The sequence below is a fragment of the Molothrus ater genome, chromosome 16, assembly GCF_012460135.2.
Source record: "Molothrus ater isolate BHLD 08-10-18 breed brown headed cowbird chromosome 16, BPBGC_Mater_1.1, whole genome shotgun sequence".
In the NCBI taxonomy this organism is placed as follows: domain Eukaryota; kingdom Metazoa; phylum Chordata; class Aves; order Passeriformes; family Icteridae; genus Molothrus; species Molothrus ater.
In genome coordinates this window covers 8,356,059-8,382,743 of record NC_050493.2, presented here as the reverse complement: position 1 = coordinate 8,382,743, position 26,685 = coordinate 8,356,059, and the positions used below count along the sequence as shown (strand labels likewise).

At 42.9% G+C, this 26,685-nt stretch overlaps 1 protein-coding gene across 4 annotated transcripts in view; it reads left to right on the top strand.

The window, feature by feature from the left end:
* Window positions 1–26,685, top strand: part of XYLT1 (xylosyltransferase 1) — a 176,350-nt gene that overhangs the window by 108,691 nt on the left and 40,974 nt on the right. For all 4 annotated transcript variants that reach the window (XM_036392271.1, XM_036392270.1, XM_036392269.1 and 1 more), the window contains 3 exons: window positions 5,780–5,952; window positions 6,587–6,789; window positions 26,140–26,220. In XM_036392271.1, coding sequence (XP_036248164.1) covers window positions 5,780–5,952; window positions 6,587–6,789; window positions 26,140–26,220 — 457 coding nt within the window. The remainder of the gene's footprint in view (window positions 1–5,779; window positions 5,953–6,586; window positions 6,790–26,139; window positions 26,221–26,685) is intronic.

Sequence of the window (26,685 nt, the reverse complement as noted above, 5' to 3'; positions counted from 1 at the left end):
GAGATCTTATTCACTACAGGAGTCTTCTGCACAGTGAACAGACCAGACACCAGTGGGCATTTTACATATAGATAATTGTAATAATTTAAAATATATGTATGTAATCAGTGCTCACCTGGAATCCTTTCTTTCACTGAAGATCTCCACAAGGACCACCATGGAAACAGTGAATCATTTCTTAGACTGGAATTGACAATTGGCATCCCAAAGATGGGACTAATGTTGCTAAAGAAAGTTTTCTAGGTGCTGGCATAGGAAAAATTGTCTTTTCATCTAAGTACAATTAACAGGCACTGTGCTTCAGAAGTCACCTGTCCTGTGCAGGGTGTCCTCACTGCAGCAAGACAGACCTTCCCCCTTGAGCCTGGTGGCAAGAGATGCCCTTGCTGTGATGGAGCACTGGGGCTTAGCTCCAGCAGGAGTTCTGGCTCAGCCCAGGGCAATGCTGCTGTTAGCAAACCCTCAGACAAAGACTTCTCATCAGGTCCTGGCTCACTGGTGAATTGCTCAGTGACATTTTTTGTGGTTTTTATATAACCCTCCAACTACTTCTATTACTAGGTCTGATACAAAATTCTTGTGTCCTAAATGAAAACATTGTATTTATTTATTTATTTTTGGTCTTGCCACCATTTGAACAAGGCAAACCTGTTTGTGCTCTAATCAAACTGGAAAACTTTTTTAGATGAAAGCCAAGCCTGGAAATTTTCAACCTGCTGTGTTGTTGAGTTGTGAGCAATTGAAAAGGAGTTTATAGTAGAACTCTGAGTTCAGCAACTACCACTCAGCTGGCTGTTGCAGAAATGGTCCCACTGAAGGGAATGGAGCTGCTCCTAGGAGTTTGAATAGGGACTACAGAGCTCTGCCTCTTTGGAGTGATTATGGCTCATACTCCTGCTGTAATGACAGGGCTCCTGATTGCATTTATGGATGTAATAGCAGCAAATACTCTGCTGAACTGCACAGCAATAACTCTGCTAATGTCCTCTGTCCATTGATTCATGGCCCAAGGCACAGGGTACACACACAGCTCTGCTCAGATGGACTCAGCAGCATCCAGGTATCTCTGCAGAGGAAATCTGTTGGACTGCCAGGACAATACCAAACTGAGAACAGAAGGTGATGGATTGATTTACAAAACATAAGATGGCTCACAAAACAGATTGAAAGATTGCTTTGTGCTGCTGGGGAAGTGTGGTCCCATTAATTAACAGCAGAGGTAAGAGATCAGCAGGCTGGCTCTGCGTTATATTGGAGGATGATTGAGCATAATGTGGCATCACAACAAATGTGAAAATGATTGCACTGTCTTCATTCTGGAATTCAGTAATACTGCAACAGATGAAGATTAAGCTCTTAATTATGAGTATTGATTTCTCTGGTCATAGAAAATACAAGCTAAAATTGCACTAGAGCTGAGATTCTCCTGTTATCTTCAAAAACAGGTACAGGTTTTCCTGCTAACACATTGATGTCAGGACTGTCAGGCTTTGAGTAGGAAGCAGAAGGGGAGATTTTACTTTTCTTAGTAAGTTTGTGACAGAGCAAAGTGCTGTGGTTTTGTTTCCAGTGGAGGTAGCATAATAAATGCTCTTTGATACAAGGGCTGGAAGATGAGCTTGGGTGTGCACTTCCCCTTCTGCTGAGTTTCTCTGGGGCAAGGCCATGTGAGAAGCTGCTCTTCTATCCTCTGTTCCCATTGTGTAATGAAACAGCAAACTTTGAGGAAGCTTAAGACAAGTCCTGCTTCAAGGCCAGGGCTGTTTCACCTATGCCAAAAGGCCATAAAGGGGATGTTCCACTCACTCTCCCCACTGACTCATATGTGCTAAGCAACTTTGAGGGTAGAGCTGTGCTCCCAATATGGAACTGTAACAATCATATTCTTCATGAGTTTTGTTTTACTTTGTATTAACAATGTGGGGGTTTTATTATGGTTTATAAAGCACTGATGGTTTTTGTTTTAATTTCTATTGACACTGTGGGCTTTTTATTAAGATTTGTAAAGCACTGGTCTGTGTAAATTATCCCAGAAAAAGGGGAACATGTAGGAAACCTCATTCAACAGGCAATACCCACACCCCAAGAAGCTTTCTAGGTGAGATGAAGTGCACCTCCAGTTCCACTGAGACTGCCCCAAGTGACCTGTGCAAGAGGAGCTGGGAATTCTCTTGTGTTGGCTTGGCTCATGTCTCTTGGAAAGGCAGATGATGGAATGGTGAGAGGTGACAAGTGTAGGGAAGGCTGGGAATAGGGAGTGCTGCAGAGGAAAGAAGCTGTCCCTGAATCCTCTGTAGCTGCTGGGTGACAAGAAGGTGATCTTGGCAGCTGCTTCTTGCAGGACTGAAGTGACCGAGGGTGGAGCTGGAATCGGCACCCAGGCTGAGCTTTAGTGCACGGGGAGAATGCAGTGTAGTGAGGTACCCAAGTAGCTGTCAAATCCAAGTGCTTCCTTAAAATCCTTTTAGATGTTTTACCTCAAGTGAATGGTAGGATGTTAAGTGAAGTCATCTGATGCATTTTCTGTCCCAGCAGCCTGAAGAGGATGAGCTCCTACCTGAGGCTGCTCATTAATATGTAGGCACTGACTTGATGAGCAAGGCTTTGGTCTGCATGAGTTTTATGGAAGAAATGAAGTGGCTGGAGCTATTCAGGTCTTGACATTGCTCATACAGATCTGAAGTCCTGCTGTATTTTTTAGTAAGCAGATCCTCAGCTGAATGTTTCCTGCTAATTTCATCTTCTTTACAAATCAGGCTGGTTCTTTATCAGTGAAGTAGTCTGCAAAATAGAGGGTGCTAAGCAGCCATGAGCTAAAACCAGGGAAGTGACAGTACAGAGCAAAGTAGCAGGTAGTCTGACAGATGGAAAAATGTAGCATTCTTCCTTTGTGAAACTCCAGGTAGCCACAAATAGGATTATATTTTAAAAGCCATAATAGTATGCAGGTGGTAAATGCAAGTATAAAAATCCTAAACCTAAAAGAGAAGGAAGGAAGGAAACTAGCATATGAAAAAAAATGTTTAGAGGAGGAAAACAGAAAAGAACAAAATAAGTGACTGCAGGAATTTATTAGAGAAAACTGATGCAGTGAGGTGGCATTTCAGGTGAAAATTTGAGAGGATTTTGTTCTCAGTAATTGCTAGATAAATGATAGTGTGGGTATTGACAGCGAGTTAGATTAAAATAAAAGGCCCACAATATGACTATTTTAAATTCCCTTCACCTTCTGCATATCATTGCAGAAAATCACTGATTTCGAAAGAGAGGTATCCAAAAATGTAATGAAAACCACTAAAAATATTTGAGTTCATTGATGGGACATCATCAGTTTGAAATGAAAACAGTTTAAAAGAAAAATGGCTTGTTTTTGCAATTGCAATTGCCCTTCATTCTCCTGTCAGTTCTCTTTGCAAGCGCATTTTCTTTCTCTCACAGTCCCTTTTTGTCCCTGTCACTCTGCAGAAACCCTGAGCATGTGCATGGCAAAGCTCATCAGCTGCACAGGAGAAAACAGTAGAACTGGGCATAGGCCAATGGCCATAATAAACAAACTGCAAATTATAGGATAAATTAAATTTAAGCTATCTTTGTAAAGTTTAATACTCCTCTGAGTCCTAGTGGTGGAGGGTTTTTTAAAGAAATACCATTTAAATTGTTTGTGTCCTGTGTAAAGTTAAGAATGACTTATGGTGCTGGAAATTTCCTAATTTCTGAATACAACAGGGGGCAATAAAGTTGCCTTAATTTTGAGCAGCATCTCTATTGCACAGAGATGTTCCTGGAGGGGCTGTGGGCAGGGAGGGTGTGCTGGGAGCCTCTGGGACTGTGCAGGCTCTGTGCTGCTGGGGATCTGAGTGTGCTCCTGGGCAGTGACACCGCTGCCTTGTAGCCCTTGACAGTCAGCAAAGAGCCCATTCTGGGCACAAGGGACACCTCTGACATGTGCAGCTTTCCTGGGAAAAGCAGACTCTGACTTGGAGAAGTCTGCTAGGGAAGCTCTGCTGAGGTGAGACTTGAAGGGAGAGTTGGGGGAGATGTTCAAACCATTCCCTTCTGGGATGTGCTGCTCCCATTGCAGCAGGATCTCTCTCTCGTGGCTGTCTAAAAGGAGTGTTTCAATTACTCGAGGGCATTTCAGTACAATCAAGGTCATCAAATTGTTTTATCACCTAAACAGTGCTCTGCAAACATTCAGTTGGTCTGTTTTTTCCAAGTTTATACTACTGCCTTGAACAAGGAGGAGATGCCCAAGAAGGATTAGGCAAAGGTCTTTTTTCTGTGTCCAGCCTTTATTTTGTAATTATTACATTTGGAAAAGAAGAAAGCTTTTGGTATTGTTTAATTTTACCAACATATGTTTCCAGTTTCAAAAACCTGGGAAAAAGTGTCTTTCTCTCTCTCTCTTAGTCTCACTTCACTCTTGGCAAATGTCTCCCTTCATGTTCCTTATATCAAATCAAACAGACTTGAGCATGTGTTTTTAATAACTGTAGGAGATGTTTTGGAAGGTGCAGTGGGCTTTGTAGCTACACTCAGGCTGTCTGATAACTGAGCCCAGGAACAGCCTCAAATTTGTCCTACATTTGCCTGGAGCAAATGTCTCCAATGCCTGCAGAAGGAGCCTTGAGGTGGTGAGGATGTGGAGGTGGGAGGAGAAAGGGGCATCACAAAAGGCACTAAGTGCTGGTAACAGCTCAGATCTTAGACATTTGAAAATTGTACCTCTGGCAGGGGGGACACACATCAAGTATCTTTTAAGACAACACTATTCCTTTCATTTGAAAAATAATAAAGTTAAAATTTGCAAGAGGAAAATTTGGGCAGGAGGAAGATTTTTGGCTTGGAGGTACTTTCCTTCTTTGTCTGCTAATATTCAAAATTTCAGGTTCTTTCTAAATAATTTTTGTTGAGAAAGGTCCTTACAAGGTCAGAGCACTGAAGAATGGTGTTGTTTCATTGAAGAATGAATGTTGTGTTTTGGATAAAATTATGTTTTTCTTACATTGTGTTCTAGTTTTTGAATTGCAGAGTGGGTACACAAACCAAAACCAAAGCACTTTAAATTTCTTATTAGAAATGTCCTCCAGCTCTTCAGTTTATCAGCACATCCTGTCTGAACCTCACACTGTGGTGTTTGCTTTAGAAAAGGAAGACCAGAAATGACTCTGTTAAAATAAAAATGAATAGGTATTTTAAATTGTACTGGAAGAGCCCCACTCCTCCATGAAAAAGTGAAGACATCTAAGTTGCATTTAAATGTTCCAGGGCACATCTGCTGTTACAAATAAATGCTATCTAGCAATAATCCTCAGCAGCTGTTCAGTAGCAGAGTTCCACCAGCTTCTCAGCAGAGCTGTGCTGACCATGGGAACGAGCAGCTTTGGCTAAACAGAGGTTTCCTTCTGGGGGAACGCCAGCCTTGCCAGTGTTTGAATACTTTGGACACTAGGTACAAACTTGGAGGGGATTCCTTTGAAGGTTCTGTACTCAGGTGGAGCTTGATACAACTCATAAACATCTGGGTACTTGTCTGTGCTTGTGCAGCCTTGTTCAGGATGAAGCCCATGGGCATGGGCTGCTGCCCAAGGGGTGGTGGCCCTGTGTGGGGACAAAGGAGAGGGGTACAGACTGATGGGACACAGGCTGCACCGCTCGTGGGTGCTCCCCCTGCCCTGCAAAGGCCTTTGAAGAGGGAGCCGAGGTGGAATGTGTACTGCTCTCTGCACCCTGCCCTGTGGATACACTCAGAGATGTCCTGTGTTTTGTTTTTGAACAGGAAAAGCCAACAACAATGTTCAGTGGGATGAGGACTCCGTAGAATACATGCCAGCCAACCCAGTCAGGATCGCATTTGTCTTGGTTGTCCATGGCAGAGCTTCCCGGCAGCTCCAGCGCATGTTTAAGGCTATTTACCATAAAGACCATTTTTATTACATTCATGTTGACAAGGTAATATATCACTGGTTATAAATTGCCTGTCTCACCATCTGTCAGTCTACCCATCCTTGTCATCTTCTTCATCTTCCCTTTACCTCTGCTGCATAAAGTGCATGTCACTTTTTGTCTCTCCATCTGTTACATGTTTGGAGCCTCTTTTTTTTTTTCCCCTTAAATTTTCTTTCTTGTTATCTTATTTATGTAACAGCCTTCATTTCTCCTTCTCTGTGATGAGTATCTCCCTTGTCTGTCTGTTGTACATTTAGTTAGCAGTAACTGATAAGTTGATGCAGAGTGAGGTGGCCCACTGGAGGGAGAGCTGACCTGAGGTGCCTTGGGCGCAAGTGACACACTGTAAAAGGGAGGTGGTGGCAGTCACCTCCTTTACAAAAGCCCTTTGGGCTCTATGATGACAAATGGTGAATAAAGCTAATCACACTGCTTAGTGATTACTGTAGTTGTAACAAAAAATATTAACCAGGGTTCTCTGCACATTTAGCAAAAGAAGGTTGTGAGCCATAGTAAGTGAGGACAAAGCAATAGCAGCATTCAGTGAGTCAAGAAGCAGGGTAGGCCTTTAGTGAACACAGGGAGAGACAATTTTGGACTGAATAACTTGAATGTATCACTCTTCTCTCCTGTAAAGCGATCCAATTACTTGCACCGGCAAGTGCTGCAGTTTGCCAGCCAGTACCCAAACGTGAGAGTCACCTCCTGGAGAATGGCCACCATCTGGGGAGGAGCAAGTCTTCTGACCACCTACCTGCAGACCATGAAGGACTTAATGGAGATGAGTGACTGGCCCTGGGATTTCTTCATCAACCTCAGTGCTGCCGACTACCCAATCAGGTACAATGAGTATTTTAAGGATGCACATGTTTTGTTCCTAAAGGAGGTATGGAGATAAGCAGTGATAAACAATGATAATGTCTGTGCTGTACTGCAAGAAGCAGAGGAGCAGTTTCTTTTGTTTTACAGCAGAAAACTCCTGCTGGTGAGCTGGTGTCTGACAGCCACAATTTAGCCAAGTATTCAACCCCCTGCCTGTACCCTGTGTGTCTTCCCTTTGCCTGGGGGGACCTCCACTGAGAGGCTGCTCCAGTCAGCCATTATTTCCCACAAAAGGGGTACCTGCAAGAGAGGATGAGGAAAGTAGCCAAAAGTGGGGGAGCTCAGCAAATGAAGCCCAGGCATGGAGAGATTGCTCCCTCCCAGGGCTCTGATTAACAGTGTCATTTGATGTCTCAGTAAGGGTTGAAGGTATGAATATAGATTCAGGTACTCCTGTCCCTTCTTTTAGTACTTTTTCTGTGGAGGATAATGGCTGTAAAAGTGACAAATAAGTTGCTCGGAGTCAATTATATCTTCAGCACCAACCGTGGCCTGAATATCCTCATTCAGATGGCATCAGGCTAAGAATTTCATACACCATCACATGATAAGCTTGTGATTTTAAATGAAATTATATTCTTTCTGGATTTACATCACCCAGGCCTCAGAGCTGCATTCAGTAAGTTTGCTACATTGTGCAAAAGTAGATAGTCTGTTAAAAACCCCAACCAAAACAAAAAAACCCAACAGCAACAACAACAAAGCCACCCAAAAAATCCCCAAGTGTCCTGAAACTGTTTTTAGGTTTAGGTTGTAAGAGTTAAGAAGAAGGAAACACAAAATTCTTGTGACTTCTGTTTCCCTCTATGCTGAAATGAACCAATGAAAGGGGAAGTGACTTTCTTGGGCGATTTCCTGATGAGTGATGATACAACTTGGTTTTAATACTCCTGGAAGAGAAACATGCTTCCACTGGTGAGGTTTCTCCAAGATCTCTCTCAAAGTTTGAATCCCTTCCTGAAGGCGTTCTTTGGACAGAAATTGCCACTGAAGTGAACAATAGCAAAACCCCTGAGCCTATGCCTTCAGAAGGATTTTGTGAGGACTGACAAAAGGCTTTACTGCTGATGCCCATTTCTAAGCATTCTCAGTGAAATGCAACACATTTTGGGGAGAAAGATTAGAGCACAAGAGTTACTGAGGCTGCCTTGATATTAGAACATGGGGACTTAAATTAAGAAATCATACTATTTAAACCCTTCTGATGTGCAACAGGAAGAGGAATAACAATTTTGGAACCTTGCTTATAAGGGAGAGTATGTAGTTTTCTGTATATCTCTTGAGTCTTGGGAAAAGCTAGCTTGTTATTCCTGATTATTCACTTCTGGTGAGGAATGCTGTATTGATGCTGAAAAGTGGACTAATGCAGGACCATAAAGGAATAAGTAGGTGATGACACTGTGAATTAACCAGGATAAATTGTAGGAGAGTGCTGAAGGTCTGGTATGGTTGTACACTGGTGCCTGTTGGTGGGTCCAGTTATCCTGTGCTGTTGGGCCCACCCCAACCACTGTGTAATGCTGAGGCCATGACCTGGGGCAGTCTGAACTGTTCCAAGTCCTCTGGGGAGCAAATCAAACCCCAGGGCCAGATGGGGTCAGTGCCTTCCAGACATGGCCATCAACAACCACTGGCTCTGTGGGGCAGACTGCAGCTGGTTCAGCGTTCCTGGAGCGTGTGTGATAATGCCATGATGTCTTGCAGTCATTCCACCTCTGCTGGAGAAATTGCAGGCACTTGTTTCTTCAGAGGGGGAACTCTGGAAGGTGGTGCTTGTCCCTTGCAGCTGCTCTCAGAGCTCTGTGGTGGCTTTCTGGGGGCTCTCAGGGGCTCTCAGCACCCAGGCAGGCTCTGAGGTGCTCACTTCCCTTGCCTGCCAAGGCACTGTTACCAGAACTGCAGGGAACATGCTTCCTCTTCATCCCATGATGCACTTCAACAAAAAATAATAAAACTTTTTAGTGCTACAACTTCACTGACAGTGAAGTAATGTTAAGTATTTCTTTTAATATGGAATATTACAGCTATAAACCATGGAAGTCTTGTCTCATCAAATATATATATGAGTCCATTTAATTTTCATGGTGGAGGTGCTATAAATTATTATTATTTATAATCTTTAGGAAGGCATTACCTCCCTGCATAGCCCAGAGAGAGCTGATTGTTTTTTCAGGAAATAGTAAAGAGGGTGTTTGGGGGATTCTTTCTTTTCTTTCAGACCCCATGCCATGATTTGTTAGATAAAGGGCTAGGGGCACATTACACTTCTCTCTGGTTAGTCATACTGCAGTGGGTTTTGCTAGGTTTCCCTGCATAAGAACATATGAATTTTGTAGATTAATAGTTTTTATCCAGAGCTGCTTCATATTAAGCTTTTGCTTCCCATCTGCCATTCCATCTGTAATGCTGAAACCTTTACTACTTCTCTTCTGATAATAAAAGCTAATCCAGCCTTCTAAGTCAAAAAGCCATACTCAATATGTGGAGTTAATACAATATGATGAAGCCTAAATCTGTCCAGGGAGCAGTCTGGTCTGTTCACAGACTACAGTAGAATTGCCAGGAGCCTTTCATCCTGCAGAAGAGATGTCCAGAAGCAGATGTTAAGCATCATAAAATATAAAGGCATGGGAGAAAAATATTAGAACTATTCATTTTGTGAGGGAAACAATTAAAAATGTGAAAAATAAAACATATGCATGCCAGGAAAATCCAGATACCCTTATTATTCCTCCTCATGTCTGAATGTTTTGTTTGTGGAGTCTGTAGGTCCAGCACTAGCACAGAGGAGGTTCTAACCCATGTGCTTCTCCTTCTTACTGAGTGCAAACCACTGGCAAACACTCTGGACATGAAGGTGCCTCCAACAAAAGTGTTTCCCTTTAATCAAGAGGCAACATGTTATTTATTGGCCTAAGTGAAAAGATGTGGTGCGTTATCCACCCTTGACTTCATTCAGCTCTGTTAAATGTTCTCAGCAGGAGAAGGAGGGGTGAAATGGTTAAAGACAAGCCTCCACAAGCAACTCAGAAATGGGAGGTTGTGTTACTGTCCCTCCTTTTGCTCTGGCTCGTGAATAAAAAAGGAACAGATTTGGAGGGTTCTCAAGAAATCGTCTCTCACAGTCATTGCATTCACAAAGAAATGGAAGAAATCAGCACCTTCCTTCCTTTTCCTTAACTTTTTTTTTAATTTTAGTGGTATTTTTTTCATAATTTAACGTCTTTTCTTTTGGGAGCCTCTTTCAAAACCTTATGGGAAAGCTATTGATGTCTTCAACCTCTTACTTTACATGGCTATCTATTTGCATTATTTATTGTCTCTGACAAACAGCATAAAGTAGTCAACCTTATGTTCAGGGACTGAAATTTCACTCCCAACAAGGTGAACTATGGTAGAGCATCTATTCATGCTGAATGTTTAATGTGCATTGCAGGAGTCCTTGGATAATGTGGCAGGTGAAGTGTTGCACCACTTAAATTAAGGAGTTTAATGAGATCGTTTAACAGTGAATATCGTGTCAGTGCTTACCTGGCCACAGAGCTTGTCTAAAGAATAAACATAATGAAACATTTGAACTATTTGTAATTTACAGTAAATCACTGAGCCTCAATCACCAAAGGGATCACCAAATCTAATTGCCAGCTAATGCTTGGTCTTTAATAAAGGTCAAGCAAAATTATTAGCAGAAGCTTGGGGAGTGTTTCAGAATAGTAAGAAAATAAAGTGTCTTATTGATGGAGCCAGGAATGCAGATACAACTACATTTTCCATTATGTGCAATCAGGTATAACAAAAGAATTTAAATGAAACCCAGTGAAACTACTTGTGTTTTGCTGCTTGGCATTATTTTAGGATGAAGTTGTGTACTTTCCAAAAAAGCCTGTGCTGGGAAGCCTCAGTTAAATGAGACACAGTCAGCAGAAGTTTGGGTCTGGTGCTTGAATGGAAGGTGTATCATCATAAAAATAGCACCTGAGGTACTGCACACTGCAGGGAGTAAATGGGATGATCTGACTGGCCCTGCTCCTTTAAGCAGGTGCCAATATGGAGATTATCTTTGCCAATCAGAATAACACAGAAATTTAAAAACTGAGCTAGCAAATAACTATTGACTGACCTGCACTTGCTTCATTGTTATGCCCTCTGTTGGTCAAGGTGACATTGGTTGATAAAAAACCAGAGTGATGACATCTAAATGAGGTCCCTGAGCCAGAGAATATTTGCCAAGAGTGAAAAGGGAGTGCAGGGAAGAGGTCTTCAGATTTTCTTCTTGTGGTAGGTGAAAATAATTATGACCAACAGATTTAAGGAAGTTCAACCTTTGGGAAAAATGGTTTAGCACTTTTTCAAGTTATTTTTCAGGTGCTAGAACTACCTGGGAGATCATGTCCTTGTTTCTGCCACTGGCTCAGTTTCATCCCCTGCAAAGCATGGGTGACTGCCATTCTATAGAAACTACATCAGGGATGATTTCTGTTCTCTCAGGTTCACCATGACCTGCCCCAATTTCACCTGTGACCAAATGGCACAACCTTTGGAGCAGGTGACAGAAAAGAGAATACAATTTGCCTGGAGTGGGTACACCAGACTGGAGCTACCCAGCTGCTCTTGCAAAACATCTCAGCTTTTGCAATGTGCAGGCTTGAAATGCAATATTGGAAATACAGGAAAATCTCCTCTTAGAACTGAAACAAAGCACTTGGCTTTCACATTCAGCACTCTGGCTCTGGGAGAAATGTCTGAGACCCAGCTGTGCCCTCTTGATGGCTGTGAGCTTAGAAATCCCAAAGCCAGCAGGGCTGATGAGAGCTGTGCAATGGCAAATAAGGCAAAGCCATTGGCTCAAAAGGCAGTTCCACTCTGTCTCACTTCTCATCAGTTTGACTGGACTTAATTTAACAATTCTATGTCTCACTGAGATTCAGACTTCAGAGCTGTCCTCTAGAGATATCTCCTTCCTGGCACTACATAAATTGGTGCTGGACATGAAAGCCTGGATAAAGGATACTGACTTTCCAGGGCTGAGTTTGACCTTACACCCCATATGAAGTGTTGCAGTGCTGATCTGAAAAGCAAGCCTTGCCACTAGAATAATGTACCAGGCACTGGGCAAATAGTGCAGTGTTCTTTAAAGTGCCCTTTGGAATGTTATCCTGGGCTGAAGCAGTGCTCAATCCTCTCCCTGCATCCAGAGGGGAGTGCAGCTCAGGTAGCTTTTGCACTACAACATCTGTTAAGATGCCAGAGCCTGAGGTTTTTATCTCAGGATTGTCACCAACATTGTATGTGGCTTTGTTTGCCAGAATATTGTTATCTGGCAAGCCAGATGTCAATCCACTCTTAATGCTTCACAGGAAATCTTTTTTTCCTGTCCAAAAGGAACTTTATCAGTGTTTTTCTTGAATCTGCATTCTCTGAGAAGTTCAGATTTGCTTCTTTCTTTAATCCCTCAAATAACCTTTTCTTCTCTTCTTTCCTCACTTTGCCAGCACATTTGCTTGAGATTTATATATATTTTCAAAGTTATCTTTTTGATTTGCTGTTCCACCTCTCTGTTTTACTGTTAAGTTTCCAGTGGTTGGGAAAGCAGTGTGCATGGTCACAAGTGGGTGGGGTAAAATGTGGAAATTATTGTGGCTTAAAAATTTTATTTACCTCTGATGTTAATGTTTTCTTCAAGCTGGCAAATGTTAGTGATGGGAGGCCCACCCTTCCTCTGTGCAGCCACAGCAGCTGGGGCTATTCCTTCTGCCCTCCCCTCCTGAATTTAAGGATATAAAGCAGCTTTTGCTTTGGGGAACTGACATCTGCAGCTCATAGTAACTCCTCTGGGTATTTGGTAGTTCTGGGATGTGCTCCATAGCCTGAGACTGGGAACAGGAATAAAAGCACCCCCAACTGAATTGGCTATCCAGGCATCTTTACTGTGCCTGCAGATTAAAGATGTGTCAGTAAGGCACAGTTTTAGAATAGGATTTTTACTCCAAGTGCTCTTGTACTTGGCAGCATTGGCACTGTTGATTACAGTGTGAACACGGAGCCCTTTCTCTCTTCCCATGAGAACTGAGGCATCTGAGCTGGTGTCTGGCCCCTGGGGGACCTGCCTGGCCGACCAGAGCCCCAGATGCCAGAGCTGCAGCTTGATGGGCACTGCACCTCTGAGCCCTCTTGGGCTGCCTGGCTGGTGGCCCCTTCTGCTCTGGCTTGGCTCTGGGGCTGCTCACAGGGAGGTCCTCAAGCAGAGAGCCAAAGGGTTTTCATCTGTTTGCCATTTGCTTTCTGGATGTAATTTTTTTTTAACTTATTTATGACTGAGTAAAAAGTCTGTTTCCTAAAAAGAGTTAAATGTGAGTCTGCCTGGATTCATTTGCCATTCAGCCTGATCTATAAACAGTAGCAGCACAAATGTTGGGATAATGTGCAGTAAAGTTCCATCTTTTGTCATCAGGATGCTCCAGTAATGGCTGGAATAGTATTTTTGTGAGGGTGACCAGTGTGTTGGGGCACAGGAAGGCAATGAGCAGCATGAGGGATCTGGCCAGCTCTGTATTTCTCCTTCACAGCTCCAGGGATGTTTACAAAATCTGTTTTTCACTTACAACTTGTCTTTGTGGACAAATAGTGTGGGGTGACCAAGCCAAGAAAAGAGTCCTTTGTGCAGAATGGCTTTTGTACTTTAAAACCATGGTTAGAAAAATTCCCCACTAGCTGCCCCATCCTGGCAGGCCCTTCCCATGGCATTTAGCTGCTCACTGCATTCCTGGGCAAGAAGCTCCAGTGGAGTTTGAGCTGCAGGGGGATGTTGATCATCAGGGAAATCCCAGGTGTGACTTTCTCCCTTGTGTGCTCTCCCACAGCTTTGCTCCAAGTGACTTTTACTTTGGATTAAGTCTGAGTTGTGTAACAGAAGCTGCAGAGGAACAGGTCCTTGTGATGTTTGCCTGGGGTTTGTGAGCAGAAACTTGAATGTGTCTTCAACTCATTTGAGTTTTGCTAGGTTTTTTTTAGAAAGTTCAGTGAAATCATTACAAAAATTCCAAAAGCTAGAAGTGCTTGAAAGAGGGAAATGTTCCTATAAAGGCATTGCATTTTAAATGTGTTCTCCCTTCGTGGTCCCGCTGAATTCTCTCAGGAAATTAAAAATCTGCTGAAATTGCCATTAAGACACTCTTTTGTTTAGATTTCAGGATGCCACTTACAATAAAACAGCTGCAAAATAATATCTGGTGGCACTTCAAAGTGAAGATAACACAACATGTGCTGTTATACCTTTCCCAAGTCACTCTTAAATAGTTGTGAACCAAAAGGCCATTAAAGGGTGAGCCAAAATGTTGTTCTGATTCAGTCTTTTAGTGGTGATATAGAATGGGAAGGAGAGGGACAGATGAATAAATTCTTTCCCTTGAAAATAGGGCTAAAAGTCTGAGAGTTGAATGGTATTTGATGTTGAAGATTCTTCAGGTCTTGCAGCTCTGTAGACCAAATGCAGGATCTGTGAGCCTGCCCAGTGCTGCAGAGCTCAGGTGGCTCACAGGAGAGTTGGGCACCTCTGTGTGTGGTGTTCTTGGGCACCTCAGTGTGTGGTGTTCTTCATCTTCAGGGATCTGCTACAGAATGTGTCTCTTTTTCCAAAGCTTCTTTTTATTTTTCTTTCTAGTCCTGACTAGTACTAACTGGTCAAAACGTTGTATCTTGAGATATTGTGGGAGCTTTGACCTGGCAGTGCAGAAATCAGACATCCCAGACCAATATTTTGCTGTGCAATCTGAATTAGAATTAAGGACTAGCTGGCTTTTACAATTGCACCTTACTACAGTGGAATATTTCTTTTCTGCTCAACCTGCACAGAGCATTTGTATGATACCTCTGAACCTGCCTGTACAAATAGCAGTGCTGAATGCCACTGACTGTTTGTGATGGCCCATCTGTAGCTCCAGGCTGATGGGAGGGGATGAGGCCCTAAATGGTTCATTGTAGCACATTCCACTCTGCTGCACGCAGTTTAATTATATCCATCATTCAGCATTACTTGATGAACCAGCTGTAGGCACCAGCATCCCTAAGCTTTCATCAGGATAATTGCACTCTTTGCCACATTAGGAACTGGTTTGGGGCCAAGTCTCTTCCAAATGCAGAGTTGATCTTGGTTTAAAGGTCTGCTGCCCCAAAGTCACTTCTAGCAGGTAATCTTGCAACAATGCATTCTTGGGACAGCTGAAGACTAAAAGGTCTATAAATCCAAATTGGTTATTTGTGTCAGCTTATGGCTTTAATTGAGGCAGCCTCAGATGTTTTGGCAGTGGCTCAGATCATTGTATTCGTATGATGGGATGCACTGTGCCAGTCAGGTGCGAGGTAACTTCAGATGATTTCCATGGCAAGGGCCATCCCTGGCATGGAACTGGCCTGGGGGGGCAGCTGTGGGTGCTGGAGGGTCTCTGCTGTGGCAGGACAGCAGGACTGCACCCCCAGACTGACAGACCCCACCAGGCAGAGCTCTGCCATCAGAAGCAGGGGGAAGGAGGTTTCTTTCTTCCCACTTTCTTGGAAGGAACTGAGCATTTTTAATTGTAATTGCTCAACAACTGTCAAACCATTTTTCAACAATTAGCGAATCGTTCTTCGTATTGACTTGTACAAATAAAATTTCAGATGCATGTGGGAATGTGTGAATTGGATGAAGTGAATGGTTGCTTTAAATCATATTTAATTTTAATTTCTCTTTTTGCACAAAACTCTTGATAATTTCATTTTAGAGATGGTGAAAAAAAACGCTGAATGTAAACCATGCAATGTAAAATATACACGGTATAAACAAACAAAAAGCTCCTATTCAGCCCAATATCTAGATTTTTTTCTTTTTATACAAAATCTCACTAATTTGAGTAATGAACTTGATCATTTCTGAAGCTCACTCCACTTGCTTATTTAATCAGTGATTATTGTTTTCATCAAAATGGGATGTATCATGGAGGCAGAGGAGGTTCCACATGAATATGCAGCAGCAGAGAAACACTGGAAAAATACAAAGCAGTGAGCATCATTCTGTACTAAATAAAATCCCAGTGCTTTTATAAAGCTAAAATTATATCATGTTTACTTTTAATAATTAAATATCCTTGGGTATTAGCAGCTGGTTAGTCAAGTATTTCAGTTCTCTCTTTTTTCAGATGCTTTCCAGCAGATATTAAGTGAACTCAGATGTTTTTGTGAGACAGGATAATCTTGTCTGTCTTAACTCTTTGTAGTGCAGCATCCTCACAAGTGATATTCTGGCACCCGTAGGGCCATAGCCCATCAAGAGTTCATGGCAGTTTAATGTGGGAATTCTCTACCCTGATCCCTGCACTGAGGCAGTGATTGGAAATTGAATGGTTTGTTATTATAATAACAGGCAAAGGCAACTTTGTGAAAGGCAAATTATCTTGGCAAATACTTTTCAGCAGCTTTAGAAGTCCTGTAGTAATTGGCAGCAGTTAATTTGCTGCCACTCTGACACAATGGATGGGCCTTATGGAAAGAAATGGTTGCTTGGGAATTTTTCCTATGGAGAATTGCCTACCATGAGACAAGGCAGGGAAAGACAGAGCACCTCTCAGAGTGAGAGGTGATGTTCATCTATTACCATGCTGTCACACATGGAACACCTTTTCACAGCCTCTAGACTGGGAAACACCACAAACCCTTCGTTATGATTTCCCACTGCCTATTCCAGGAACACAGAGCTGGGTTTATGCTCTGGCTTACACAGGCATAAAGTGAGTGCACTGCACTGATTGTGGAGAATTACAAATATGAAAACAGAATAAAGTCCTTCGCATAGTGCTTATCAGTAGGAAAGAGGATAGAAAAAAAGTATTTTTTCATTGATTAAAGGATCTGCAAGAGGGAACTTGTCTCACTATTGAAGGTACTAAAAATATTTTAAGGAACAAAATATGGGTCATTTGTGTACTGCTTTCTTCAAAGATGCACTTTGGGCAGAAAGTGCATTTTCCAAGGTTTCTGCCACTCCATAGATTTTTCTTTTCCTAGTGAGAGAAAGCCCTTATTGTCATAAAAGTTTTAAAATAGAAAAATGCTGAGAAGGGAGATTGGGTTTTATTCTTTACAGGATTAAAACTAAGTAAATAACCTCAATAAATTTAGAAACTCTGGGCATGAATCCTCTTTAGACATGTGTCTCAATGTAAATAGCAGTGTGTGTAGGTAACCTCTTCAGGTGCACGGCTGCTTCCTGCTCACAGTCTATCAAAATGATCATTTACGTCAACATTCAACTTCCTTATTGGTGGAAATCAAAAATGTGATAGACCTTTGACAGTGTGATATTAAAACAGCCTTTCTGTGCCAAACTGTCAGCAGATAGTTTGTGTTCATTAGCTCCACACTCTGCATTCAATCAGTCCTTACACTCTTAATAGAAAAAGGTTAAAAACATTCGCATTTGGACTTGTTGGTGTCATCCACCAAATTGGTGCTTTTTTACCATGAAAATCACGATTCTTTCCATTTGTCCTCAGCACAGCTACCTTGGAAAGTTGCTGACTGAAGTGTCAGTGGCAGCTCTTAGTGGACGGTCAGCTACAGTGACTAAGGGGAACATTGGCCTCACTGTGCTCTGTGTGAGCCCATCTGCCTGAGTGTGACAAGATTCCAGGAGCTCTTCCAGTGTGGGCAGGCTCACCTGCCCCTGCCTGCACTGCTGCTTCTCCTCCATTCTCTCATTAATATGGGAAGAAGGCAGATGTGGCAGTTCTCTCTCTCAAATACCTTTCACAAGCCCCTGAACTTGCGACTTGTGAAACAAAAATCTGCTTGTGAACCTGACTGCAGCACTGCCAAAAGGAAATCTCCTTTACTCAAGGCTGGCACCTTAGCTTGGGAAAGTGGCACTGGGGGATGTGGTTTAGTGATGGGCTTGGCAGAGCTGGATTCGATGATCTTAAAGGTCTTTTTCAAATTGAACATTTCTGTGATTCTATGTTTGGAGCTGACATAATGCTGAGTAATCATGTGATTCTATGAATGCTGAGCATTTTAGATCAGAGTGTAAGTTGAAGAGTCTAAACCCCACGTTGCTATATTTTTTCTGTGCTGATTTGCATTATTTTAATTTCCAAATTTGAATAATGGGAATGCTAGCAAGGCTTGATAAACAGTTTTGCCAGCACTGATAGAAATGGGCATTTTTTCCTGCAGTTCAACTAAACTGACATCTCTTGTGAATGTGGTGGGAGAGAAACTTTGCTTTACTGCAGTATATGCCTTTAACAAGTTTTCTAGCTCTTATCTAAGTTAGACACACATCTCTGCCTTTACTTAAAAATATTTATTTGAAATAGGCATTTATAGGCCTTTCTAGCAAAGGCTATCTGTCAGGCACACAAATTCTGGGCTAGCAAGATGAAAAAATAAATAATGGCGGTGATATGCTGATGATTCATAAACTTTATTAAATAGAAAATTGTTTAACAAATCAGAGTGAAACATTTCCTTCCTTTCTAGCAAAATACCTCTGATCTGCAGGTATCAATACCAGGTTATGTAGGGAAGAAGTCATCCTGCACGTAGCCAATTTTCTGTGATTATTTTCATGTCTACCAGGTCTTACGGAGCTGCACATTTGGAAGGTACTTCAGAAGCCTTTGTTATTCAAGTATTTTTCAGTGCATTTGTTGTTGTTAGGCATACAAATAATCTAGACTTAGCAATTGCATACAATTAGATTTATGAAAGGAAAACTACCTTAATGTATTTTGTAGTTTTACTCTAAAATATAGTGACTTGCAACTTATGGTGGCTTTAAAATCAGAGAAAAAGAGCTGCATATGAAATGGTATTACAGAGTAGTGTTTTCTTATTTACTTTTTACTGCAGCAGCAGGCATGCTGAGAAAATGTCATTGTCACCGACAAATTAAACCCTAGGATCAATTCAAAGGTACTCCTGGGACTGAGGGCATTTTGTAAAAATGTTACACAAACACCAGTGAGTTAAACATTGGTGAGTTGGTGACACATCAGTGGTGGGGATGGACAATCTGAGTTATGGCTGGATTGGCCTGCCTGGAAAAGTCTCCTTAATAAATGTACTTGTGCCCTAAGAGATGGAAGATGAGCTTAAGGACAGCTCTCAGCTCTTGACCTTGTGTGTAATCCTTGCACATCCTGCTTCTGGACACGTGGACATGTGGGCCCTGACCCATGAAGTGATTTATGACAATACAGTGGGAAAGTTGCATCATTTTGGGAGAGCTCCAAATGTGCTACAGTTCAGCACTTACTGTTCAGGGCTTCACCAGATCAGAGACACAGTGATTGCACCATTGTAGGGTGTATTTGATAAGGTCCTGGAGATTTTAAATGCTTGTGTTGAAATCGTGCTATAAAATAATTGGAAATTGAGTAATTTACTTTTTTCCCAGTGAATATTTAAAGAAAGTCAAAAGCGACATTACAAAGTTTTAATGAGTGCATGTGGTGAGAATTTTATTATCATAAAAGCTGTAGGGTTTATCAGCTGATACTGGGCTGGAGTTTTTCATTAGCCAAGGGCCTTTCAGGGTTTCATGGGATATAGCTGGAAAACATTCCAAACAAATGAATATTCTATTTTAAAAGAATAATGAGACATTGAGGGTTTTATAGACTCCAAAGTTTGCTAAACCAATATCTCTAATTAGATGGAGAAACTCTCTATAGAGGCTTTGCATCAACGACAGTACACACAGCAAATGTTTTAAGCATTTACATATCAAACACTGCTGGCAGCGTTTTGGCAACAGTCCACAACTGCAGATAGTTTTAATCACATTTGTTCATTAATCCTTGGTGGAATTCTCTTATATGGTCTCTTTAGGATTTTCATTTAAGCATGTGCTGCTGCTTCTCAGCAGTGGGCTTATTTATTTATTTTATAAATACCATCTGAAGTCTGTAATTTATAGAAAATAGGTTGTGGAGTGGCTCAGGAAGCAGACAGTGCAGTATATTCTATTTTCTCTCAGCAGATCTCCTTTGTAGCCATGCATTTATGTACTCTCACTAGAAGAGGTTTATTCAGCAGTGTGCCATCCAAAAAAGACTTCCACTCTTTCTTGACTATGCAAGTTCCTTTCTTTTCATAGGAAACAGACAGTGGTTGAATGGGAAGCAGTAATTGAAAGCACAGCCAAGATGAGTGTATTGCTAATAGAATGTCTCGAGCATCACACAGCACTGGCAGGGCTGCAGGAGAGGAGCTCATCCCTTGTGATGAGTGATCAGTGCCTGCAGCACCCACGTGCAGGAGGCTGACACTTTGAAATACTCAGGTGTGAATTCCCAGCCCAGCTCTGATCTCCAAGCACTCCAGCAGCTGAGCTGCTGAGGCAATAGTTTTCTTCCATTATCTTGTTCCTCTGTTAAACCTGACTTGAAAGACAAAACAAACCATTTAAGACAACACTGTTGTAAAAGCTGAGGTATTAACTGTCACCCAGAGCCTTCCTCATGCAGTTGGCCTCTGAAATCATATCTGCTGTTCTCATTTTTATGGTTTGTTTTATGAATGGCTGTTGTTCCTGGAATCAGCTTTGCTGAGAAAGGCTGCCATGCTAATCTTTCTTCTGTGATGGATAGCAAAGGCTAAGTATAGCCTTCCCCTTTCTTTGCATTTTTAGATGGCAGACTTGTTGGGGTTTTTTTTCTTTCTTCAGCCTGGGTCAGGCTCTGCTGAGCCTCCCCTTGTGCTGAATTGCCTTTGGAGAGGCAGGAGGACTTGGGAGCACCAGTAAGAGGGTCAGGCTGTCCGTCCAGAGTCTGAAAGCTGAACCCTGCAGACCTTTTCCCACATTCTTCTCATGCTGCATTTGAGTGGTTGATCATCCTGCTGTAAGTGTTCCAGGAGGAGGTTTTGTAGGTTTCTGCTTTTTTCTGTTGAATCATTTGTCTGCTGCATCCTTTTGTAAGGGGACATGCTGTGCCCACATGTGTGCAAACTGGAGGGACCAGAGCAGGTCAGGATCCCTTTCTGGAGTGGGGAGATGCCCTGAGTGCTGCTGTGCCCCAGCAGAAGCTTTCAGAGTGCACTGGGTGCTGTGCAGGTGTGTGCAGCAATTGGCAAAACCCCTTCCCTGTCTCCTGGGCTGCTCTCCTTCCTCCCCAGCTCCTCTGTGCCCTGCAGTGCTGCAGAACCTGGGCAGCCAGGCTGAGCACAGAGGGGTAGCCCAGGCTAGGAACAGCCAGGTGAGGAACTCTGCTGAAGGAACTCTTCTGCCACAAGGCTTGGTGGTGATGGCATGCCCTAATACCTTACAATACTGGCTTAATGAATATGAAATTAATAACTTACTGGAATCAGGGAGCTTAAGTATCATAGTAAGAATTTATTGAAAAGAAGGTAGCAGAATTTAAGGTGTTCAGTTCTTCCACTTTCAGGCTCTTCTGTGCATATCTGCATGTTTTAATGTGTTTAGCCATATTAACCATTAATATAATGCTTAACTCTGAATAGGTAAGTTTGCCCCATAATTACAGCCTTTTTTTCTCTGCAGTCTTTTCCTTCTGTAGAAACAGTTTCTTGGCAAAGAGCTGCTGGGGTGGCTGAGGTCTGGGTTCTGTGGGGCTGTGCTTTCACTCAGTCACAGAGTCCTGGGAAAGGAAACTGTGGGCATGAGTCAGGCAGGAACGAGTGGAAACACCAAAGCTTTGGGTGCTGGGAGAACCTTTAACAGTTTTGACTTATCTCTTTCTGACTGTATCTTTGCCTTCATCATCCCTGCTGCAGAGGCCCTTCATTGCTGCTTCAAACCACATTAGCCTCCTTGCCCTATTCTCCCAAACACTTCTGCCTTTGAGTTTCTTTTTTACCTGTTCAGCTGCTTTTGTAATCCTTGCCTGCCTCTCCAGCAGCCCTCACCAGGCAGAGCTACTGCTGTGTTTGCTGCCACCACTGCTCACCATGGCCAGGGCTAACCCCCTCCCTGCACTAACTCCTTTTGTGAAGCAGCCAGCAGACTTGCCATTGGATAGCCCTAAGTTAATTAAGGTGAATAATTAATAAACTGAGAGCAGTTCTCTTTCCTTCATCTGATTCCTACACAGAATCAAACCATCTTGTTTCCATACCTGTGTGCTGCCAAAAGATTCTGAACTTTTGATCTAACTTAGCCAAATTGTTATTAACTTGCATAGGTTTGACATATTAATAATTAATTAATAATCCCATTGAAGTGCCTGCTATTCCCTACATCCTTCAAGTTGCCCATGTCTTAAAGTACCTTGCTGAATCAGAACATTTCTATTAGCCATCACTATCCTCCAAAAGCAATAATATCTTGATTTCCTTTTCTCATATTCTCCAAAGGCTTTCCTAATCTGTTTTCACAGCTGCAGACTGAGGGCATCTCTGCTCTTTGCTTGGATTAGTCACTAGGGTTGGAGGGTTTGCTTAAAACCAGCAAGACCAGCACTGCCTCTTGCCCACAGGGTCTGGCTGTGGTTGTGTGCAGGGGCTGCTCTCTGCACAGACCTCCAGTGTGCTCAGACAGCGCAAACACAAGGTCACTGCTTCTCCTCCAGTTGTTCATTTCAGTCCCCATTCATTCTCCAGTTGTTCATTTCAGTCCCCATTCATTCTCCAGTTGTTCATTTCAGTCCCCATTCATTCTCCAGTTGTTCATTTCAGTCTCCAGTGCATAGGCCATATTCTGAAATTATTGCCATGCTCAGCATGTGCTTGCTGAGTGCCTGGTTTGCCTGCTCACACCCTGGGACACCTCAGTCCCAGGCCAGGGGCTGCTCATGAGGAAACACTGGTAGCAGATTTTGCTTTGGCAATATCTTCTGAATTTCCTTGTGGATATAGGCCTCACCTTTTTCTCTCCCTTAGACCTGTAACTCTAATCTTGACCTAATCCCAAGCAGGGTCCTGGCCTGGGGGCTCAGCCACATCCCCATGTGGGCAGTGCCATGGGTTGAGTCCCTTTGGCAGCCTCACTGCCTGCCCATGTGAGTGCTGCCATCCTTGAGCCCAGCCCTGCAGGGCTTGGCTGAGCTTTGCTGAGTGGCTCCCCAGCAGGTGGGCACAGTGCCCCTGCCAGCCCTGTCACCCCTGCTGCAGGAGGGGAGCTCTAGCACCTCACCAAGGTGACCTCAGCAGGGCTCTGGGGAAGATGGGCACCCCCATCCCAGCTGGCAGACCTGTCCTTGCTGAGCACCAAATCTGCACCGGTGAACTCAAACATGCTTTGTTTCCCATCACTCTTCTTCACTTGTCATCTTCTCGTGGCAGCCCACCCACACACAAGCTCTCTCCACTCTTGGAGTTCACTGGAGATTCATTTTGCATTTCTCCCTGTGTGCTGCACACCTGAAATGCCCATTTTCTCTCAGCCTCTCTACACTCACACCACCCTCCTCCCTGCCAGTGATACAGGTAACCAGCTGACAAATCCTTCTCCCTGGTGCCTTGCCCTCCAAGTGAGTTTAATAGCAAAAGGAAATAGAAGTGAGAGCTGTGTGGATGCATCCATCAGGCCCAGCCTCAGGCACCAACTGCAGAAGGGCTTTTTCCTCATTCTGTATTCGTGCTGTGTTACACTGGGGAAACTGATAGGAATGTGATATGTAATATCAGTGTATTTTTAATCAGTAGCATGAACTACCCTCCCTCTCCACATGACTTTATTTCCTTCTTAAGAAGGCTCTGTTGCACTTGTTACTTTCTGTTTTACCGTGATAGTTAGTAAAAGATTATGTGCCAAATTTATGCTCAGTGAATTATCCCTGAAATTTGTGGAGCTACAGCAGAGTTTAATTTGGCAGTGTGGAGTTGCTGTTGCTCCCAGTGATGTCTTCAGCTGAAAATCTCTGCTTTTGATTGCCTTACTTAGAGAAAAAGCAGGCCCACGTCTCCATCCTTGTACAAAGGAGTGCCAGAGGCACTAGCAATAGCCTGTGCCAGAGGCACTGGAAATAGCTGGTGCCAGAGGCACTGGAAATAGCTGGTGCCAGAGGCACTGGAAATAGCCTGTGCCAGAGGCACTGGCAATAGCTGGTGCCAGAGGCACTGGCAATAGCTGGTGCCAGAGGCACTGGAAATAGCTGATGCCAGAGGCACTGGAAATGGCCTGTGCCAGAGGCACTGGAAATAGCTGATGCCAGAGGCACTGGAAATAGCCTGTGCCAGAGGCACTGGAAATAGCTGGTGCCAGAGGCACTGGAAATGGCCTGTGCTAGAGGCACTGGCAATAGCTGGTGCCAGAGGCATTGCTGTGGCACAGACTCTGCTGCTGAAAGTGAAGAAGTGAGGCAGCAATCTGTGCCAGAGGCATTTAGGAAATCTGCCCCTCAAGGCAAAGGTTTCTGCAAGGTGAGGAGGATTTGAACAAATGCATTAACATCGATGGCGTGTTCAATACCTTTGATTTTCTCTTTAATGTCTTCTGGTGGAATAAGTCAGAGGTGATGTGCAGCATCCTCATGATGTTGGGGCCAGAAGGAGCACTTTGAATGAAAGCTTAATAGAAATTCCGTGTGGTGCCATGCAGAGCATAGAATTGGTTGACTGCATAAATCTAAATGTCAATTAACTAGAAAGTGTTACCAAATGGACCTATGATGTTTTAGTTCCATGTTGTCAACACTTGAAACGAAGCATATTAATTGATAAGGAGTAAAACTCTGTATGAGTTCATTAAAACAAAAAATTAAAAATATTCAAAGTAGGACCAAGATACCTCTAGTGTTTTCAAGATGAGAGAAAAGGTCAATTGTTGATTACTTTGAGAGCTAAAGCATCATTTGGACATTTATAAGAATTACCTAAAAGCTGAGAAGCAGTGAGAAGTTTGTATGGCAGCCCCAAGTCCTGATACACTTGGTAGAGTACTGCTGAATAGCAAAATACAGGTTGGTGAGCAATCTAGAAAGGATGATGTTTTATTGAGTGGTGTGGATTGTTACTTTGGTTGATTTGATTTTTATCCTGTAAGGAAATTAAAGCTCAAGCACTTACAAACTTGATTATATTTCTAAAGATCATCTCTGCATGCTAGCTTTTGCCTAGAAAGTCACCCGAAGATGTCAGCCATTGAAACCATTTCATGTGGAAGCATTGCTAAGTAAATTCACTAAATGCCTATTCATCCCAGCAAGATGGAGAGTCACTGGAGCAGCAAATGTGAAAATCTGCACAGCTTACTATACAGAAAGCAGTTTCTGAGTTTGCCAAATGGAGATGCAGAGTCTGACCCTGGGAGGTGTTGCAGCTCACATGAGGGAGTAGAGGAGGAGGGTCTCAGGGCCCTGTCTGTCAGGATGCTTGATTGACAGATAATTCATTTGGTCTAGATAATATCAATGAGATTATGAAAATAGTTTACTTGCCTGCTAACATTTCCAGGTTGTTGCAGCCTGACCCCAGAAGTTAAACACATTTTGTACAGTTAAACACATTCAGGTTTAACTTGGTTTTCTATGGCTTATAATAATGAAATGTTTTCAAAATACAGTAGTATTGACAGCTCTTTTATCTGGAGTCTTTCTGCTACCAACTTCATTACAGACCATTGCTTAAATGGTGTTGTATCCATAAGGTTGTGGATTCAAATGCAATTCAGGAGATTAAGATTTTTTTAATGTGATTTATTCAGTTTTCCTAAATATGCCGACCTAGGTAAATAGAGAACATTTTTGCTCCACTGCTAAAGAAAGAACAGACCACAAAAGCTGTCAATGTAAATACATTCTTGGACATGTCAGCTGAAATTTTGAAAATGCTGGTGTCAGATTGCCTGTCATACTAATTGGAATTAACCTTCTAAATTCCTTTGTTCCTGTTGATTATACTGCCTTTTTGACATCAAAATTCTCTGCACTGTGCATTCCAACCTTGACCTCTTCTCTATTACACAATGAAAACAAATAAAATGCCAATAGATACTGAACCAAACTCCCTAGGAAATATCTAGCAAAGCATGTAAAATGGAACTATCAGTGCAGTCATCTTGCAGCTGGATTTTCATACTTATGAAGTGGTGAGCAGTATTACTTCATGCATTCTCTGTTATAGTGCTTTAAATACCTGCCAAGGGTTGATAAGAAATTTGCTAAGGTGTAATAAATCTGTGCTTCCTTCCAAATATGCTCTCCTGAGCCGAGGGGGTCATTGAAGTTTAGCAGCAGGATCAAAGTTTTTTTGGAACCACCTCCTTCAGAATCTGAGAATGGTCCCCAAATGAGAACAATTTATCTATAAATTGCTCTGGATGCAGTGGTTTTTACAGTGTCATTTGTGCACCTTTTGTTCTTTCTCTCACAGGACAAACGATCAGCTCGTGGCATTCCTGTCCAGATACCGAGACATGAACTTCTTGAAATCCCATGGGAGGGACAATGCAAGGTGAGCTGGCCCTTTCCTCACCTTAATTTAACCAGAGCACTGAGAATTCTTGTATGGTGACAGTTTCCAGTGTCACCTGATTGAAGAAATCCCTAATCCAGGGAAGAGAAGTGCATGAGGAGGAAACCCTTTTCTGATGGTTGTTTCTTGGTCCAGAGCGACTCCTTCCCAGAGTCAGAGGTGCTTTTGTGGGGAGAGAGGCTCTAGGCAGTCTGGTGTTGCATCCTCCTGTGCACTCAGCACAGATTGATGTTTTGTGAGCAAGTGGCAATTGCCCACAGCCCAGCACTGGCCTGGTGGCCCCAGGCAAGGCTGGGTTAGCTGAGCTCTGCAGCACAGCCTGGCACAGCAGAGCCCCAGCTGTGGGAGCCTGTGGCAGCCTGCATTGCCACTAAGAGTGAGGATGGTGGCTGGAGCTTATCACAGTCTACTAAAGTTTGGATCAAAATCCTTCTTCATCCACCC